Here is a 17,615-nt window from a genome sequence, read left to right as displayed (position 1 = left end):
AATTCACTACGTAGCAGAGGATAAACTTGCAGTCCTACTCCTCCTGCTCCTCCCCTATGAATGCTCAGATTACAGGAATGAGCCACCATGCCCACTTTATGTGGTGTTTGTTAGAGAGTGAAGCCAGGGCTTCCTGCGTGCTAGGCAAGGACGCTGTCACCTGAGCCACACCCCCAGCTTCAGCGCTACCTCTAGGAACCATATTCTTCCGGTGCATTGTGCCTTTCTCTCAACAACACTCACACTATTGAGCATCTGCTGGCTCTCTGACATGCTGAAGGAGTGACTCACTTCAGTGTAATTTGTGTTCGCCAGTCCTTCAGGTCCAGAAGTGCTTCCTCAGCAGAATGTCCGCCTCAGGAAGGACAGGCCCCAGCTCACAGGAAGGGAGGAAGAGGACTTAGGGGTGGACCCAGCAGTCACTTTCATCAAGACTCAAGGCTGGACGTGGTGGCATTTGCCTGGAACCCCAGCTCTTTGGAGGTGGAGGCAGAAAGATCAGGCACTCAAAGCTAGCCTCAGCTACCTAAAGAATTTGAAGCCAGACTTGGGCTATGTAAGACCCTGTCTCATAAACCAAACCAAAACAAACCACAGCAAAACAAAAGACCCAAATACAAGTATCGTCACACTTCAGAATTTGTAGTGTGTGTGTGTGTGTGTGTGTGTGTGTGTTGTGTTTCTCCACAACAGTCTAGAATTTTCCTATGCTTTTGAACATCTATAGAGTCTTTCATTGTCAGGCCACCTAATCTATTTCACTTTCTAATGGTCATTGCCTTGTTCCCAAATTTCTTCCATTACAAATTATACCACACCCAAGCTTGTAGACATAGGCCTATTGTCCCTGGTACTGGGTACTGGGAAGACTGAGGTTGGAGGAGCACTTACACCCCAGAGTTCAAGACTAGCCTGGGCAGTGAACATAAACATCTTGTGTATGTGTGTGTGTGTGTGTGTGTGTGTGAGAGAGAGAGAGAGAGAGAGAGAGAGAGAGAGAGAACTTTACCCACCTTGGACGCTCTGGCTCCTAGATCTTTGATTATTCGATGAGCTTATCTGAGATACAGTTCTAGAAAGGTTAACTTTAATGTTAAGCATTACCAGGTCACCTTCCACAAGTAACACTAATTACTCACAGCAGCTCCTGCCTCACTTATGTAGGTAACTGTGTTCCATCCACCACAGTACAAAAACAAGAGTTACAGCGCTGGGTCTGGGGAGATGGCTCAGAGATTAAGAGCACTGACTGGCTGCCAGGGTTTGGTTCCCAGAACCGACATGGCAGCCCACAACCACCTGTAACTCCAGTTTTAGGTGACTGGACGCCCTCTTCTGGCCTCTGGAGGCACTGTATGTAAGTGATGCATACAGAGGCATGCAGACAAAACATCCATACACATAACATAAATAATAATCCGTAAATCTTTTCAAAAGTAAAAAAAAAAAAGAGCTACAGTTCCATCTTCCTATGCACATGCTATCCTAACCTTTATTAACACTTACTATTCATTAGGGTTAAGAAAGATCTGCTGGGCGTGGTGGTGCACGCCTTTAATCCCAGCACTTGGGAGGCAGAGGCAGGTGGATTTCTGAGTTCGAGGCCAGCCTGGTCTATGAAGTGAGTTCCAGGACAGCCAGGGCTACACAGAGAAACCCTGTCTCTAAAAAAAAGAAGTTGGGGGGAGATATTTCTGATTTGACTAGGAGCTCTTTATGAACAAGGGTGGACAATTTTTGCATATTTTAAGACTGTTTTATTAGCATATATTAATTATATATAAAATAATGATTTCAGTTTTTGCATACTTTTTTTTTTCGAGACAGGGTTTCTCTGTGTAGCCTTGGCTGTCCTGGAACTCACTTTGTAGACCAGGCTGGTCTCGAACTCAGAAATCCATCTGCCTCTGCCTCCCAAGTGCTGGGATTAAAGGCATGCGCCACCATACCCGGCTTGACCTGTCTTTTCTTTTGTCTTTCAATTATTGACTATAGGGACTTTTTATTTATTATGGATCCTAACCTTCTAAATGTACCAAAAGCATCTCTCTCCTAGCTTGTCATCATTCTTAAACTCTGTGTCATCTTTTCTATTTGTTCATCGACTTGGGGACCCTTGAAGGTCATGCTTCTCATCGACATTGAGCTGGCTTACATGAATACCAACCACGAAGACTTCATAGGCTTTGCCAAGTGAGTGCTCCCAGGAGTGATCCTCTGTGTGTGTGCATGCACATAAGCATGCATATGTGCACATGTGTGTATGTAGATTCCAGCTCTGCCAGCTTAACCCTCTAAGTACTGTGCCGTATGAGCAGTGAGCAGTGGAGCTGGGCCTCTTGAGAGAAATTTTGAGACTCCTCCCCTCTCTCCCATTAGTGCTCAGCAGAGAAGCAACCAGATGAACAAGAAGAAGACTTCAGGGAACCAGGTGAGTGGGCCCCAGTCTCCCAGCCCAATGGATGGAGGATGCCGGAAGGACTTGGAGCTCTGAGATCCCCCTCTCCCAATGGGAAGGGTCCTACAGGGGCCAGAGAGCCTGCCCTCTGCCAGCCACAAGCTTCTCACTCTGCCTCAGTAATCTTCTTTCCTCTCTCCCCAATGATGCTTCTCCTGGTTGCTATGGTTACTTCTCCTGGTTGCTATGGTTACCTCTTTGCAGGATGAGATTCTGGTGAGTACCAGGACTGGGGGCGGGGAGGGGGTCTTGGCTTGTGCAGTGACGGGGAGTCTTGCTGGTGATGGGGATCTGCATGGGGCAGAGGGTACCCTTTGAGCACCTTACACATACCAGCACATAATTTTCACACCTGCTCACAGGACAGAGAAAGGCCCAGCCATGCTCACAGTTCCATAACCCATCTATAAATGTGCACAAGCCAAGCACCTGCTGTAGGCAGAGCTACCCTACATGGGGATGGATGGGCCCAGGGCTAGGTAGATGCTCTTTAAAAGTCTATTGGAGGAATGCTTGGTGACTGTTTGGAGTGGGTATGAGACAGGCATGTTCTTAAGAAGCAGACAGTGGAGGGCTGGAGAGATGGCTCTGTGGTTAAGTGCACCGACTGCTCTTCCAGAGGTCCTGAGTTCACTTCCCAGCAACCACATGGTGGCTCGAAACCATCTGTGAAGGGATCTAATGCCCTCTTCTGCTGTGTCTGAAGACCGCGATTGTGTACTCATATACATAAAATAAATATGTTTTTAAAGGGAGCAGACAGTGACCCCCAATGGAGAGTTAAGACATGATGAAGCCAGAAGCCCGCTCTCCTCTCCTGGCTCCTTGCCCCATGCTTCAAATGGCTGTGGAAACAGCGCTTATCAGCTTCCCTTGCCCCAATCCAGTTATGCACATGAGACCTGGAGTCTTCAGTATTTCCCACATTGTTTCCAGAGGCTGTAATTGGTGTGATAACTGTTTCCCCACCCAGCTTTGGGCCTTGGTCATCTCCCAGCCCAGGTTCTGAGTCTCGACTCACAGTAGGTGCTCAGAGAAGGAAGACCAAAAGGAATTGTATCTCAGGAAGGTTCAGAGCCTGCCCCTGCCCCATCCCTGCCTCTGCCCCATGAAGACCTGGTACCTATAGACAGGGCCCTAGTAGGGCCTCTGAGAGTCCTGGGTAGGATGAGACTCTCCAGCTCAGGTACTCCGCACGGGAGCTAGGTAGGCAGGTGAGAGAGAACATAGGCTTGGGCGTGGCTAACAGGAGGGAAAGGCTAAGTCAGCCAGGAAGCAGAGTGCACAGTGTGCAGCCAGATCATGGGACAGCAATGGACTCTGCTCCAAAGGCAGGCACTGAGGGGATCCTACTGGCAGGCTGGGAGAGAGCTGGCGAGATGTCTGGTCCCAGCCACCCTGCTAATTTGTTAATTGACCAAAGCAGCGGTGATCTCCCCTCTGCTCGGGTGCTGGTGGACTGTTGATTTCAATTCCCAGTGAGGTTCTCAGAAGCTGGATAGGGTCAGGAAAGGCTGGAAGCAAGATGTACACCCAGGCCTCCAGAGCAGCACCCATAAGGTCAGGGCCAGGGAGGGAGCAGGACACAGTCCCTCCAGTCAGGATCACAGCAGCAGGGGGCGGGGCCTGGGGAACAAGCTTGGCCTGGGGGGTGTTGTAATAGACCTCTGGACATGGACTCTTGTTACTCCCGACTTTTGATAGGAAGTTCAGGCCTGAAAAATGGGTGGCGGGCTGGAGAGATGGCTCAGCAGTTAAGAGCACTGACTGTTCTTCCAGAGGTCCTGAGTTCAAATCCCAGCAACCACATGGTGGCTCACAACCATCCATAATGAGATCTGGAGTGTCTGAAGAAAGAGGGAGAGAGAGAGAGAGAGAGAGAGAGAGAGAGAGAGAGAGAGGGAGGGAGGGAGGGAGGGAGGGAGGGAGGGAGAGAGAGAGAGAGAGAGAGAGAGAGAGAAAGGTGGCTTTGCTTCTCCCTTCGGCCCGAAGGCTCTTAGAACTGTAACAGCTCAGTGTTCATGTATTCATGTCACCACAAGCATCCATCCATCACTTACTGACTGACCAGCACTCTACAAAGTGATGAGGGGCACTGGGTGATGGATGCATTAACAGGAAAGGTTGTATAAGTAGGTAATATCGTTCTTTCTGGAGAGGGTGGGAGGGGGGAGAGAGAGAGGGAGAGAGAGAGAGAGAGAGAGAGAGAGAGAGAGAGAGAGAGAGAATTAAAATTGCAGTCTCTGTTACAGAAGCAAACATGAAAGACTGATCAGAGATCATTACTTGCTTCTGATTGGCGTGGGGGGCAGGGAGAGCTGCTCACCGTGTAAGTCGGAATGGATACCAGAGGGCAAGTAGGCACACACCAGGCAACAGGGAAGAGGGGCAACCGCAGCAAGTACAGGTTGCTAGGGTTAGGAACAGGCGTTTGGGACCCTCAAACGATGCTTGGAGTTCCCTTACCCTTACATCCGCCAAACTCTGCTTGCATACTGTTAGCGACGGGGAACTCACCCTCTATTAAGTGGCCAATCCCTGGTCCCTACATCTCTGGCAGATAGAAGGCACTCTATCTCGAGCTGACCTTTGCTTTCCTGTCTTCCACTCTCTTCACTTGTGGTTCAAATCAGGGCAGGTCTGGCCCCCACCCTCTCTGACCGGTCAGGCCTCAGAGAATTGGAGAAGCGGCTTTTGAAGGCCTCTTCAGTCCTCCCCTCCTCCATGGGGAAGCCGGGCCCATGCCCACCGACCTCCTCCCCCACTCCCCGTTCCAGGTCATTCGAAAGGGGTGGTTGACCATCAACAACATCGGCATCATGAAGGGAGGCTCCAAGGAGTACTGGTTTGTGCTGACTGCTGAGAATCTGTCCTGGTACAAGGATGATGAGGTGAGTCAGGGGATTGCTGTCTGTCAAGGGTCATGTGGACTAAGCCACACCCCAGGGGTCTGCAAAGACTTTGCAGAGGAGGATATACAGTCAGAGAGTCATCCTCTCATCCAGGCTGGAAGGAGAAGATGGCAGGCTTGGAAGCACCCTCGAGTGGGTAGGCAGGGGTGCTGGGTGCCGCTCCCTGACCCGGCAGCCCAGTGGCCTTCCTGTTTTCTCACTCCAAGGCGTGCCTCCTCCTCTGTGGCCCCTACAGGACCATGACACACACATGTCCAGCTGCCAGACACTCAGTTAACCCCTGCACCCCAGTACCCTCAGTCCCTGCCAACCAAGGCAAGCTGTTCAGGATTCTTCCAGGCCAGGGGACCAGTAGTGATGATGGCCTGCGGAGCCAGCCCCCACCCCCACCCCCAGAATAGCCCCCTGCCTGCTAGGGCACCTAGAGACCCCCACCAGTCTCCTCCAGTTACTGGTCTCCTTTAAGAATGAGTCTGTTTGGCTTTCACATCTGGATTCCAGAGGTGACCAGCGAGAATGAGGGGGGGGAGCAGACAGGGGGGTGTTGTGGTAATGAACTCCAGCTGGCCAAGGAGTAGGGGGAAGGGAGCCTCTTCCTCCTGAGGGGACTACCATAAGACAGGGTGCTCTCAATGGGGCAGTAGCATTTTAGAGTGTGTGTGGGGGGGGGGGGCTGTGATTTTGCACCATCATGGCCCCTCCTTGATCACTGTCTCTTCCAAATCTGCCTTGGGAAGGGGCTCCACCTCCCCACCTTGGGTGGGGTCCTCTGTCGTCACTGGGGGTGGGGGCGCCAAGCCATCTGGACCTCATTACCCCAACCCTGGCCTCTCCTCAAGCCCAGGGGCCCCTGGAAGGGCTGGAGTGTGATGTGGTGTGGGACTGGGAGGTGGCGTCCTATACCCCCTGGCAGCCCCCCTAGGCGGCCCCTGTGCATCTCCTATTCCCATATCTAAGATCCTTATACAGAGTTGGGGGGATGGTGGCCCCAAATCTGGCTACCCAGTGAGCTAAACTGAAAAGCACATATCTGTCTGTATAAATACCCGGGTGAGTCTTTTTTTTTTTTTTTTTTTTTTTTTTTAGTTTAGCGTTTAGTTGTATGTGGAACCTAGCTGAGTATTGGATGTAGAGAGGTGGGGCCTCTGTGTGTGTCTCTGTGTGTCTTATGGATGTTGCCAGTATATGTGTGTGTGTGTATGTTGTGTGTTGGGGTATAAACACCTAGGTGTGAATTTATGTGCTAGCATGTGACTTCACTGTCTGTACTGAGTGTCAGTGTAGGGTGGGGGTGGGCTGGAGGAGGGAGAATGTGAACGAGGGATATTTGAGTGTGTGTGTGTGTGTGTTTGGGATGTGAGAGTGGGGGAAGGGAGCATCCCATTGTGAGGTTGTGTGTCTGAGTGTGAATGCATGCACTTAAGTGTGAATTTGTGTGTGTGTGTGTGTGTGTGTGTGTGCGCGCGCACGCGCGCGCGTGTGAGTGTGCCTGGGCATGGATGTGTGCTTCAAAGCTGGGGTGCACAGATGTATACCTCTGAGCTAATGTGAGCATTGAAGTGCATTGTCGGGATGGGAGTTCGGTTTTGCACTAGGGTACCTGGAGTTGGGCTTGTGCAGGGGTCCCATCAGCCCAGCCATTTGCTTTTTAGTCTTTGGGTTAAGGAAATCTTTTGACAGACAGGCAGTCACCCACTCCAACAACCTCCCCCATCCCACCCTCTTCCCTCATCTTCCTCCCATGCCCTCTCCCATCACCACAACCTCCTATGTGTCCCGCAGCTCGATGGCAGTCACAAAGCCCTGCGCCTCCTCCCAGTCCACCCCGTGCCCACCCCCAGCTCCCTGCCCCAGGTCCAGGCTCTGGTTCTAGAAGACAGCAGGGGGGTTGGTGCGGCTCTCCAGCGACGGTGCCGAGGGTCTAACCCAGCCCAGCCTAACCAATGTGCAGACTACTGTACAATTTGGGAGTCCTGAACAGGTAGTCTAAACACTGGGTAGACGGAGTGGAGGTATCCTCTGGTCCATCCAGGCAGCAGCGTCTGTCCTTCCGATGGGAGCTTTGGTCCCATCCCCTGGAGATACCGATGCACCCAGTCCCAGCTCCCATGTCCCCAGCCCCAGCCAGCCAGCCGTGGTCCCTCTCCGCTCCCGACTCCCCTTCTGCCTCCTTTGACGTGGCAGGGGTGAGCGGGAGCTGGGTTGGGAAGGAGGGGCCTGGGGAGGGGGCCGGCAGGAAGGGAGGGCTGGGGGAGGAGGCCACTCCTACCTAGTGTCCAACCCGGAGCACAAGGCGGCTGTGGCGGGCCTCCCTAGATGGGTTCCAGATGTTCCCTGGCCGTGTGTGCAACTTCCTCCTCTCCTCCCCCTGCCGCCCTCTGGGGCTCCCGGCCACCCGCCTGGCATAAAGAGGGCTTTATGTGGCTGCACAGGCCAGGCGGGTGTTGGGGGCAGAAGGGTGGAGATGACGCCAGGGTGGGAAAGCAAGGTCCTCCTAAACCCAGCCCCCACCTGAGATCCAAGACAAGGCTCGTGGAACCCCACACAGAGCATCCGTCCTGCATAGATCCTACGCATTGGGTGGGACCCTTGTGACCCAGGCAGCAGAAACTTCTCCTTCCTGGTGCCCATCTGGGGTGTCCCCTCCCAGGCTCCCTGAACTCTTCCCCTGGGGCACAGAGGCTACAGACACAGTCACATCTGTCTACAGCTTTATACAACTTCATCCACCAAACAACCCAGACATGTCTAGCTCACTGCACAAACCCTGTGTGAGCACATGGCCCCGAAGTCTTATTATGTCCTAGTCACAATCACCACACACATCCACAATGGCAAGCACGAGATCACATTACCCTATAGGCCTGTGCATACGTACACCTATGTCGTATGAACACAATAGCGACAGACTCGATTGGCCCTGCAATTCTTGGCCACACAACCACACACGTGTTTATACACATACAATTTCCAGGCTTGTGCTATGTGTCTGATTGGTAACATATGGGTGGCTGGAAGGGGGAGACGGGGAGTGGGTTGAGCCAGCCCTTTGAAGCCTCCAAGGCTAGTGTACCCCCCGCCCCCCATCTCTGTAGTCAGGAAATGAAGTCAGAGGCAGCCAGGCTGAAGGCAAGAGAGCCTCATGTGAGCCATCCCTGCCTGAGGCCCAGCCTGGCTTGTCTCCAGGAATTGCTTAAGGTGGGATGAGGGAGACCCCGTTGGCCCGACGGCGTTTGCCAGTCCCTTATACTGTGGCATATATACAGGGCTGCTCGCGATTGGCTCGAAAGCCATGTGGGTCTGGAGGCTGGTGATATCCAGATGGGGCCGGAGTTTACTGTATGTGCAGTAAACACACGTGCAGCGGGAAGGGCTACAGCCCAGGACTACTTTGGGTGCTCACCAACATGAATCAGTCTGAGGGACGGAGGCTTGGCAGCACCAGGCTGACCCCCACCCCCTCCCTTCTCAACAGGAGAAAGAGAAGAAGTACATGCTGTCTGTGGACAATCTGAAGCTGCGTGATGTGGAGAAGGGCTTCATGTCAAGCAAGCATATTTTTGCCCTCTTCAACACAGAGCAGAGGTGCCTACCTGCCCCTTGCTGAGCTGCTGAGATCCCAGACCCTGAAAGGCCCAAACCATTGCCTGCTGTGTAGAGAATGGGTGCACAAATCCAGGGACCTGTCATCAATAGCTACAACGTTTCTCCTGAGTGCTAGGGCTAAGTCTAAGCATCCTCCTTCCCTCTCCCTCCTCCCCTCCCTCCTCCCACCCCTCCTTCCTCACAGCCACTTACCTCCTGTCTGCCCCCCCCCCCCTTGCACAGAATACTCTGCCAGGTGCTAGAAACAAAAAGCAGAAAGATTGTCTCTTCTGGAAGGAGTTCGGGACTAGAGCTCACTTTCCAGTTTCAGGCTGGCTCTTCACCACCCCCCTCTTTTTTTTTTCTTTTCTTTTCTTTTCTTTTCTTTTCTTCTTTTCCAAGACAGGGTTTTTCTGTGTAGCCCTGTCTGTCCTGGAACTCACTCGGGACCAGACTGGTCTCAGACTCACAGGGATCCACCTACCTCTGCCTCCCAAGTGCTGGGTTTAAAGGCATGCGCCACTGCTGCCCGGCTCCAGGCTGGCTCTTATGTGTGTGGGCTCTTTCGTACTCAGAGATAAGAATTGCAAACAGCTACCAATCTACTTAAAAGGTCCTGAGACCCACGCCAGGGCTGAACTGCCTGTCTCCTTTCTTCTTTCCTTTTGAGACAGGGTCTCATTTATGTAGTCCAGACTGGCCTCAAACTGAAGCATCTCCTTGGACTCTCGAGTACAGGGATTAGTGTGTGCCCGTGCCTGGCTTCTGTCTCATCTTACACTCTGAGCTACTTGTTACCCTGAAGCATCCCAGTGGCCCTACCAGACAGGAATCATTACCAACCTACCTCCCAAACGAGAACACTGAGGTTTCAGTGATGGGTATTAGGCACGAGGACCCTAAAGCTCCCTAAAGCTCACATGTCCTCATCCCCTGAGCAGGGTGGGGCTTCCCCTCATCTCTCCTCCCGCCTACTCAATCCTGCAGGAATGTCTACAAGGATTACCGGCAGCTGGAACTGGCCTGTGAGACACAGGAGGAGGTGGACAGTTGGAAGGCTTCCTTCCTGAGGGCTGGCGTGTACCCTGAGCGTGTTGGGGTGAGTGGCGGGGGAGTGAGGGGAGAGGCCAGCTGCTTGTCCCTGGGGGCTTCAGGGGGCCAGGCTCAGAGAGGTTCTGAGCCCTTATTTGACTCGCAAAGAGCAAGCATTCCTTGCTACCTATATGAGTTTGGAATAAAGCCCTCTGGTTTCCCACTCTCCTCGCTACTGGAGGAGAGTTTCCTGTACTTTCATACACTGGTGGCTTCAGGGGTTCCTCTCACATCTCTCCCCCGCCCCATCATTATGGCAGTGGGTACATGTACCAGGGTCAGAGTACACTGTGCTAAACTCACACAATCTCTCTCTCTCTCTCTCTCTCTCTCTCTCTCTCTCTCTCTCTCTCTCTCTCTCTCCCTCTCTCTCTCTCTCTTTCAAATGTGCTCCTTGGTGGTGGCGGTGACCATGGCCATGCTAATGCGACTTCTGTGGCTCTGACGTGGACCTTCAGGACAAAGAGAAAGTAAGTGTACAGTCTCTTCTAGTCTGGCACCCACAATGGCCAAGTGCTTAGAAATGCTCTTTTCTAATGTACGGATTGGGAAACTGAGACAAAATCTAGCCACTAGGGTTAGAGTCAAGTCAGGGTCCTGCGAGGCACAGAGGTGAGCTGGAGCCCTGAGTTGCCCTCAGCGCATCTGTGTGGCTGGCACCCTTGTGAGGGCTGAGGTCTTAGTGACTCCTGGAGTCTGGTTGCACAAGCCCTGCCACACCGATGCCTTGTGTTCCCAATGGCAGGCCAGTGAGACCGAGGAGAACGGCTCTGACAGCTTCATGCACTCGATGGACCCTCAGCTGGAGCGCCAGGTGGAGACCATCCGGAACCTGGTAGACTCGTACATGGCCATTGTCAACAAGACTGTGCGGGACCTCATGCCCAAGACCATCATGCACCTCATGATCAACAACGTATGTACATCGCTGTGGGGTGTGCAGCGTGACAATGTATGTACATCGCTGTGGGGTGTGCAGCGTGACAGTGCGTGTACATCGCTGTGGGGTGTGCAGTGTGACAATGTATGTACATAGCTGTGGTGTAAGACCAAGCAGCCGGTTGGCTTATTTCTTTTTTTTTTTTTGTAAAGATTTATTTATTTATTATATGTAAGTACACTGTAGCTGTCTTCAGACACTCCAGAAGAGGGAGTCAGATCTCGTTACGGATGGTTGTGAGCCACCATGTGGTTGCTGGGATTTGAACTCTGGACCTTTGGAAGAGCAGTCGGGTGCTCTTACCCACTGAGCCATCTCTCCAGCCCGGCTTATTTCTTTTTATCACATTATTTACAAAAGCACGGGGTGCTGGGCATGGTGGCACACACCTTTAATCCCAGCACTCGGGAGGCAGAGGCAGGCGGATTTCTGAGTTTGAGGCCAGCCTGGTCTACAGAGTGAGTTCCAGGACAGCCAGAGCTACACAGAGAAACCCTATCTCGAAAAAAACCAAAAATAAATAAATAAATGCACGGGGCAGGGGAACACTTGCCTTTGTGTTGTCTGTTGGTCCTGGACAACTTGAGCAAGTTTGTTTTCTCCTTTTACCACGTAGGTCTTAAGGATTGAACTCAGATCATTAGGCTTATCAGCAAGCACCTTTACCCACTGAGTCATCCCATAGTCCCCAAACCCTTAACTTTTTATTATTTTTTTTCCAAGACAGAAACTATGTAGCTCTAGCTGGAACTCATAGAGATCCACCTGCCTCTGCCTCCCAAGTGCTGGGATTAAAGGCATACATCACTATGCCTAGTTCCAAAACCCTTCATTTTGATAGTATTTATTTTAAACCCAAGATATCCAAAATATTGTTTTGAGATGGAGTCTTGCTGTAGAGCCCAGGCTGGCCTCAAACTTGTGGCTGATCTCTTCCTGGCTTACCTTCTCAGTACTGAGATGACAGTTGTGGTCTATTTACTATACCTGGCCCCGATCTAGAAAACATTAATTTACAGGATATGTTGCCTACCATTTTCCCACTAAGTTTTTTAAACCTCCCCATGATGTTACATATTCAGTGGAAATACTTCATCTTAATTTGAATTTTAAGACACTTAAAGTTGAAAAATAAGGTATCTAGGTTGACCCAAACACACGTGTTTGGGAGGAGCTAGAAATCGTGGCTTTTTGAGAATCTCAGATACTGCCTTGAAACACACCTCACCTCACTGCTCCACCACAGACCTGGGGCTGTGACAAAGCAGGCTCCAGGAAGCACAACTCGGGTGGAATGCTGCTGGCTTTCCTACAGATTCCCTATGTGGGTCTGAGTCTATGTAATCTCTGAGTCTGTTTCCCAGTGTGCAAAATATGGCCGTCGATGATAGAGTTGAGGACAGAATGCATATGAGGTGTGGAGCAGCACGAAGCCTGGCCCGTGGTATGTAGTCAGTAGATTTTGGAAAAGGAGTCAGTGAGATTGGAGGAAGCTGCAAAGAAACCAGCAGCTCACAAGATTGTCCCAGACAGGGTGGGATAAGAATGCCTGGGCATTTGAGGTGGGCACTAAACTTCCACTACACACTTGGACACCTGTCACTCAGTACAATGACACATTATAGTTATAGATTTGTTATTTTCTTCCTTAAGGACTCAGGGTAGGCAGTTGTCCTAGTGACAGGCTATATTCTGAGTTTCCTCCCGGATCTGAAGCCTAGGGCAGGTGACTTCCCTATCCCGCTGTGTATTCTTGTCTGAGAAAAGGACATTAAGATGGGATTTGAAGAGACCTGCGAATTTAGGCATCAAGCAGAAGTAGCCATCTGAAATACCAAACCCCAGCTCCCAGTTCTGTACCCAGATCCAGCAGGTCTGGCCTGCGACAAGGTGGCAGGGTCTTCGGGTTCTAGCTTCCTTCCTTCCTTCTCTGTGCACAGACCAAGGAGTTTATCTTCTCTGAGCTGCTGGCCAACCTGTACTCTTGCGGGGACCAGAACACACTGATGGAAGAATCGGCCGAGCAGGCTCAGCGGCGCGACGAGATGCTGCGCATGTACCACGCACTGAAGGAGGCGCTCAGTATTATCGGCGACATCAACACGACCACCGTCAGCACGCCCATGCCCCCGCCCGTGGACGACTCCTGGCTGCAGGTGCAGAGCGTACCGGCCGGACGCAGGTACCAGGGCCGGCCCCCACGGCCCCAAAGCCCCCCAACCCGGGGCCCGCGGGAGGAGGGCCGGGACCAGGCAGTGGCGCGCCGGGGTCTCGGGGGCTCCCACCTGGAGCGAGGGGAGGAGCTTAGAAGAGGGCGGGGCTTATTGCGGGGCGGGGCTTGCCAAGAGCGCTGGCTGCAGGGTGGGTGGCGCCGCTGGGGATCCGGCTTAGGCTCCCACGCTAAGGCCGCTGTGGGCGGGGCTTGCTGCATGGGCGGGGACAGCCTGGGCTGAGGGCGGGGTCTCTGTTGGGGCGGAGCCGCTCATCTCTGCTCCGCGCTTCTTCTGCTCTTGTCGCCGGTAGATCGCCCACGTCCAGCCCCACGCCGCAGCGCCGAGCCCCCGCCGTGCCCCCAGCCCGGCCCGGATCGCGGGGCCCTGCTCCTGGGCCTCCGCCTGCTGGATCCGCCCTGGGGGGGGCGCCCCCCGTGCCCTCCAGGCCGGGGGCTTCCCCTGACCCCTTTGGCCCCCCTCCCCAGGTGCCCTCGCGCCCCAACCGCGCCCCGCCTGGGGTCCCCAGGTGAGTAGGGGCTTAAAGCCCCGGGAAAGGCCGCCAGGCGGGCGTAACCCGGAGGGAGGTAGAGTCGGATAGATCCTCGGCCTAGCAGCAGAAGCGACCCTCTCCATCTTAGGCGTTGGGGTCGTAATGCAAGGCCAAGGGACCTGCGGCCACGGGCAGGCGGTCCTGCCCCGCAGGGGGCGCTGAGTCCCGGAGGTGGTCGTTTCTGGGAAGGGGGCTCTGGGGCTCAAACCACTTGCCCCCTTCTTTTCAGCACTTGCATGGCGCTTCCCTCTTTTTTTCATTTTCTCTCTGTGGCTCCCACACTTTGCATTTCTTAAACCCTTGCCTTCCATCCTCCTCCATTCCACTCTTCACTGACCCGGCCCAGCTCCTGGTGAGCCTAACTCAGGTCTAGGTTTCTGAACCGTGTGGTTTTCTTCAGTTACATTCAGAGCTACCTTGATGCCCCACTTTCCCCAGCTCTGACTCTTTTGAGCTGTCCCAGAATGCTGTTCAGCCTCTGGCCCACAGTGTCAGGCCAGGCTGTGACTGTGTGACCAAGCAAGGTGTGATGATGTGTATGTGGGCGTGCACACGGGTGTGAATGTGAGATCGGCACCCAGGTGCGGACTAGGATAGAAAGCAGCTGGGGATGGGATCTAGGAATGGTGAACAGTCTGGTGGTCTGAAACCAGATGGTGGGTAGGGACAAGGATCAAAGACTACCCTGCTGCTAGAGATCTCCAGGAAAAAGGAATATACTTCATCCCTTGGCTTTGCCTTCTTTATCCATGACTGGCCTTCCAGGAAGCTCACTCTAGTAACCAACTCAGTCTGCCCTGTTTCTGCTGACTGTGGCTGGTCTCTGAGAAAGAACACATGATCTGATAGACCAAAAGCATCTATCTGGGAATCTAGATGACTGAAGGACAGAGCTAGGGGCCTAGCCCCCATACACTAAACGAGGCAGGGATGGGCTTACTCTGTGGGACTCTAATGTCTGGAACAGTTAAGACAGGACTGGGAGTCCAGAAATGCTGGTTCACTTCCCTTAGGCAAGTCATTTTCCCTCTCAGGGCTTTAGTTTCCTTCTAAATACATGTGTGTCCCCTGACATTTCCCCAGGGGAGTGTGAGATTGACAGAGACAGTGGGCTGCTTTACTAATGGTCAATGGTAGGGTGGGGTAGGTTGGAGATTTGTAGAGACTCAATGATATAGGGAGCCATGGAAGGTTCTTGAGCAAAGAAATGACAGCTGGATCCTAAAGTGCAAGCCCTGTCCTTTACGGAGCCCTATGGTAACCCTGTCAGCACACCAGGCCTGGATGTGCAGGGAGCTGGTGCAAAGGCCTTCTCTGTGCAGGCGAGCTTCTGTGTTGTGACAGCTCATGCGTGTGCTTCTGTGTGCTGAGTGGCTGCATGTCCCAGATCCGTGCTGCACGACGTATTGGCCGGCAATGGTGCTGGGCACTGGGAGGTGGGAGGGAGATATATGCGTGTTTGTGGGCATGTGTGTTAACGTGTGCACGCAGGGCCTTAAGGCCTCACAGCATGTGTGTGCACGCCCAGGCGTGTGCGTGTGTGTGTCCCCTAACCCCCAGCCTGGCCCACCTGTGTGTTTGTGAACTGCCCTGTTGATTTCGTGCTGTCTTTCAGAATCACTATCAGTGACCCCTGAGGAGTGTCAGCTACGGTAGGTTATGCTCTCAGCCTGCTGCATGAACAGTGTGTCTACCCCTCCCTCCTCGCTGCACCAGCTCCATGCTGAGGACACCTGGGACCCCTGAGCCAGGCCCCTCCTCCTTCTCCTGCAGCTCTGGACTCCCTCTTCCTGTCCTCTTCCAGCTGGCTCTCTCACTTCCCTTTCCAGTGAGCCTCGGGACTCAGCGCCACTACTCAAGGCCTTCTTGCTTAAACTGAGGGCTCTTGGAACAGGTTTCATGTCCAAGACGGTAGATGTGGGTGCTCCCTGGAGACACCAGACCACTGTTGACAGTGTAGGGACTAAGAACTAGGAGAGGGTGTCTTCAGCCTCTGAAGGGGCCAGAAGCGTTAGGACCCCCTCTTCATACCTACTCTGAACTATGCTGCCAAGATAAGAGCTTTCTCCTTCCAGCCTAGGAGCATGGCGACTAAATTCACCACAGGGCAAGCATGAGAATCGCGCTGGCAAAGCCAGGCTCTGACTGGTGACTTTAGACAACTTAAGAGCCTTTGCCTTTCTGCCAGCGCCTGAGGGCTCGCAGGCAAGGTGAGGATCTCATTCATCCTTGACATTGCACACCTGTAGCTAACAGCCACCTCGTCAGCCCCCGACATAGAGCCAGCCCATCAGCTCCAACATTTGACCTGTTTTCAGAGTGACCTGTGCCTTTTAGCCGAAGGCAATGCATTGTCTACTGACTGGGAAAGTCAACTTGAGTTCTGCCTGGCTGGCCACAGATCTCGGTTACCCTGTCCCAACTCTTCCCCAGCCATTGACGCTCACCCTTCTGCTTTTCCCCAGCAGGAAGGGCCCAGCCTCACCTACGAGACCTGCAGCCCCCCGACCAACGGAGGCTCCCCTCTTAGACTTATAAGTCTGTGGCCGCAGGCATCGGCTGCCTGCCTCCCAGCCTCCCCAGGGTCCCCTCAGAGGACTCCTGACTTTCTGACCACCTGAGGGGCCTCCAGCGCTCCCTCCAGCCATCCCCTTTAGCTTCAATCTCCTGGTTCAAGCACTTCTGGCCTCATGGCTGTTACATGGGACTCCCTGAGGCTTGGGGTGGCCCTGAGCCAGTGAGATGAGAGACAGTGAGCAAAAATGAGGGAGGCCCTGTGGTGCATTGCCTGGGTGGTGTGTGAGAGGCCGTGTGTGTGGCAAGAGAGGGCCACCAGCCTCTACTCAGACTACCTGCTAGTTACGGCCCAGCACCCCATCTTCCCTTTCATTCATCAACTGTGCATCTCTTCCGGGAACCCTGCCCACATCCACACCTGCCTCAGCCCCTGCCTCTGCTGGAGGTGGCTGCTCTTGCCTTACCAGCTCTCCTTCCTTTTCTCTCTTCCGTTCTCTCTCGGCTTTCTCTCCAACTGCCAGCCGATCGGGTCAGGCAAGTCCGTCCCGTCCTGAGAGCCCCAGGCCCCCCTTCGACCTCTAACCAGATCCCTCCTACTCCTCGGAGACCTCCCTTACCAAGCCTGCCTGGACAGCTGTTCTGTGACTTGACAGTGGCTCCCCCGGCCCCAAAGCGTCCTATTCATCATCTGTGACTTAGTCTGTTGTAGTGGTGAGCTGACACATCCAGATGTGATGTTGGTGAAAACTTGTGCCCCTCTGTGGTATTGCTCCTGCGACATTCTATAAATATCTATAAATATACCTATATATACATATATATACATATATATGGCTGACACAGCCTCGCCTGTAGTGTCAGAATCAACCACCATGCTGTCCTTGTGGAGTCTTGTGGTCCAACAAGGGAACGCTGTCATCCTGACAACCCCCCCTCCAGTGTACCACCTCCAGTGAGCCCCCCTGTCCTCCTGGCCTGTGAACAGCCATCCCCTTGGCCATCCCAACCCTGCAGCAAGGGGATGCTGCAGCAGCAGCAGCTGTGCAGTTCTCTGGTAGCCACCAGTCTTGCTGTCTCTTGGCTGAGAATAAAACCCATTTCTGGATCATGGGGAATTGCGTGTACCTCTGCTGGTTTGTATTCTCTGGGGCTGAGAGGACGGTGTAAACTGGGCACTGAATGGAGGGTGAGGAAAGGCCCTTGCTAGGGTGCTTGTGAGTTTAGCAGGTCCTCATCCTACGAATCCTGCTTACACCACTAGGGGGCAGTATCATGAGCTCAGCCAGGATGCTGTGAACAGCCTAAAGAACAAAACAGGTCTCTAGTGTGGACAGACTAAGGGGAAGGG

At 53.3% G+C, this 17,615-nt stretch overlaps 1 protein-coding gene and 2 non-coding genes across 24 annotated transcripts in view; 1 reads left to right on the top strand and 2 right to left on the bottom strand.

Moving 5' to 3' along the window:
- Dnm1 (dynamin 1) overlaps positions 1 to 17,382 on the top strand; it is a 44,879-nt gene extending 27,497 nt beyond the window's left edge. For 3 of the 22 annotated variants that reach the window (XM_006497649.3, XM_006497650.3, XM_006497662.2), the window contains 11 exons: positions 2,123 to 2,193; positions 2,380 to 2,431; positions 2,663 to 2,674; positions 5,236 to 5,349; positions 8,846 to 8,955; positions 9,943 to 10,054; positions 10,506 to 10,517; positions 10,793 to 10,963; positions 12,928 to 13,169; positions 13,511 to 13,726; positions 16,216 to 17,382. In XM_006497649.3, coding sequence (XP_006497712.2) covers positions 2,123 to 2,193; positions 2,380 to 2,431; positions 2,663 to 2,674; positions 5,236 to 5,349; positions 8,846 to 8,955; positions 9,943 to 10,054; positions 10,506 to 10,517; positions 10,793 to 10,963; positions 12,928 to 13,169; positions 13,511 to 13,726; positions 16,216 to 16,288 — 1,185 coding nt within the window. In that variant the 3' untranslated portion in view covers positions 16,289 to 17,382. Of the gene's footprint in view, positions 1 to 2,122; positions 2,194 to 2,379; positions 2,432 to 2,662; positions 2,675 to 5,235; positions 5,350 to 8,845; positions 8,956 to 9,942; positions 10,055 to 10,505; positions 10,518 to 10,792; positions 10,964 to 12,927; positions 13,170 to 13,510; positions 13,727 to 15,365; positions 15,403 to 15,825; positions 15,961 to 16,215 lie in introns of those variants that run through there. The other 19 variants (XM_006497661.3, NM_001301737.1, XM_006497658.4 and 16 more) reach the window with 16 other exon arrangements.
- On the bottom strand, positions 7,284 to 7,393 carry Mir199b (microRNA 199b). Its single transcript, NR_029811.1, has one exon. It is a non-coding gene; the product is annotated as a microRNA 199b (primary transcript).
- Positions 7,510 to 7,588, bottom strand: Gm23363 (predicted gene, 23363). Its single transcript, NR_128563.1, has one exon. It is a non-coding gene; the product is annotated as a predicted gene, 23363 (primary transcript).
- Positions 17,383 to 17,615: the final 233 nt, after the last annotated feature.

Source organism: Mus musculus, chromosome 2, assembly GCF_000001635.26.
Source record: "Mus musculus strain C57BL/6J chromosome 2, GRCm38.p6 C57BL/6J".
NCBI classification, from domain to species: Eukaryota; Metazoa; Chordata; class Mammalia; order Rodentia; family Muridae; genus Mus; species Mus musculus.
This window is presented reverse-complemented; position numbering and strand designations above follow the sequence as displayed.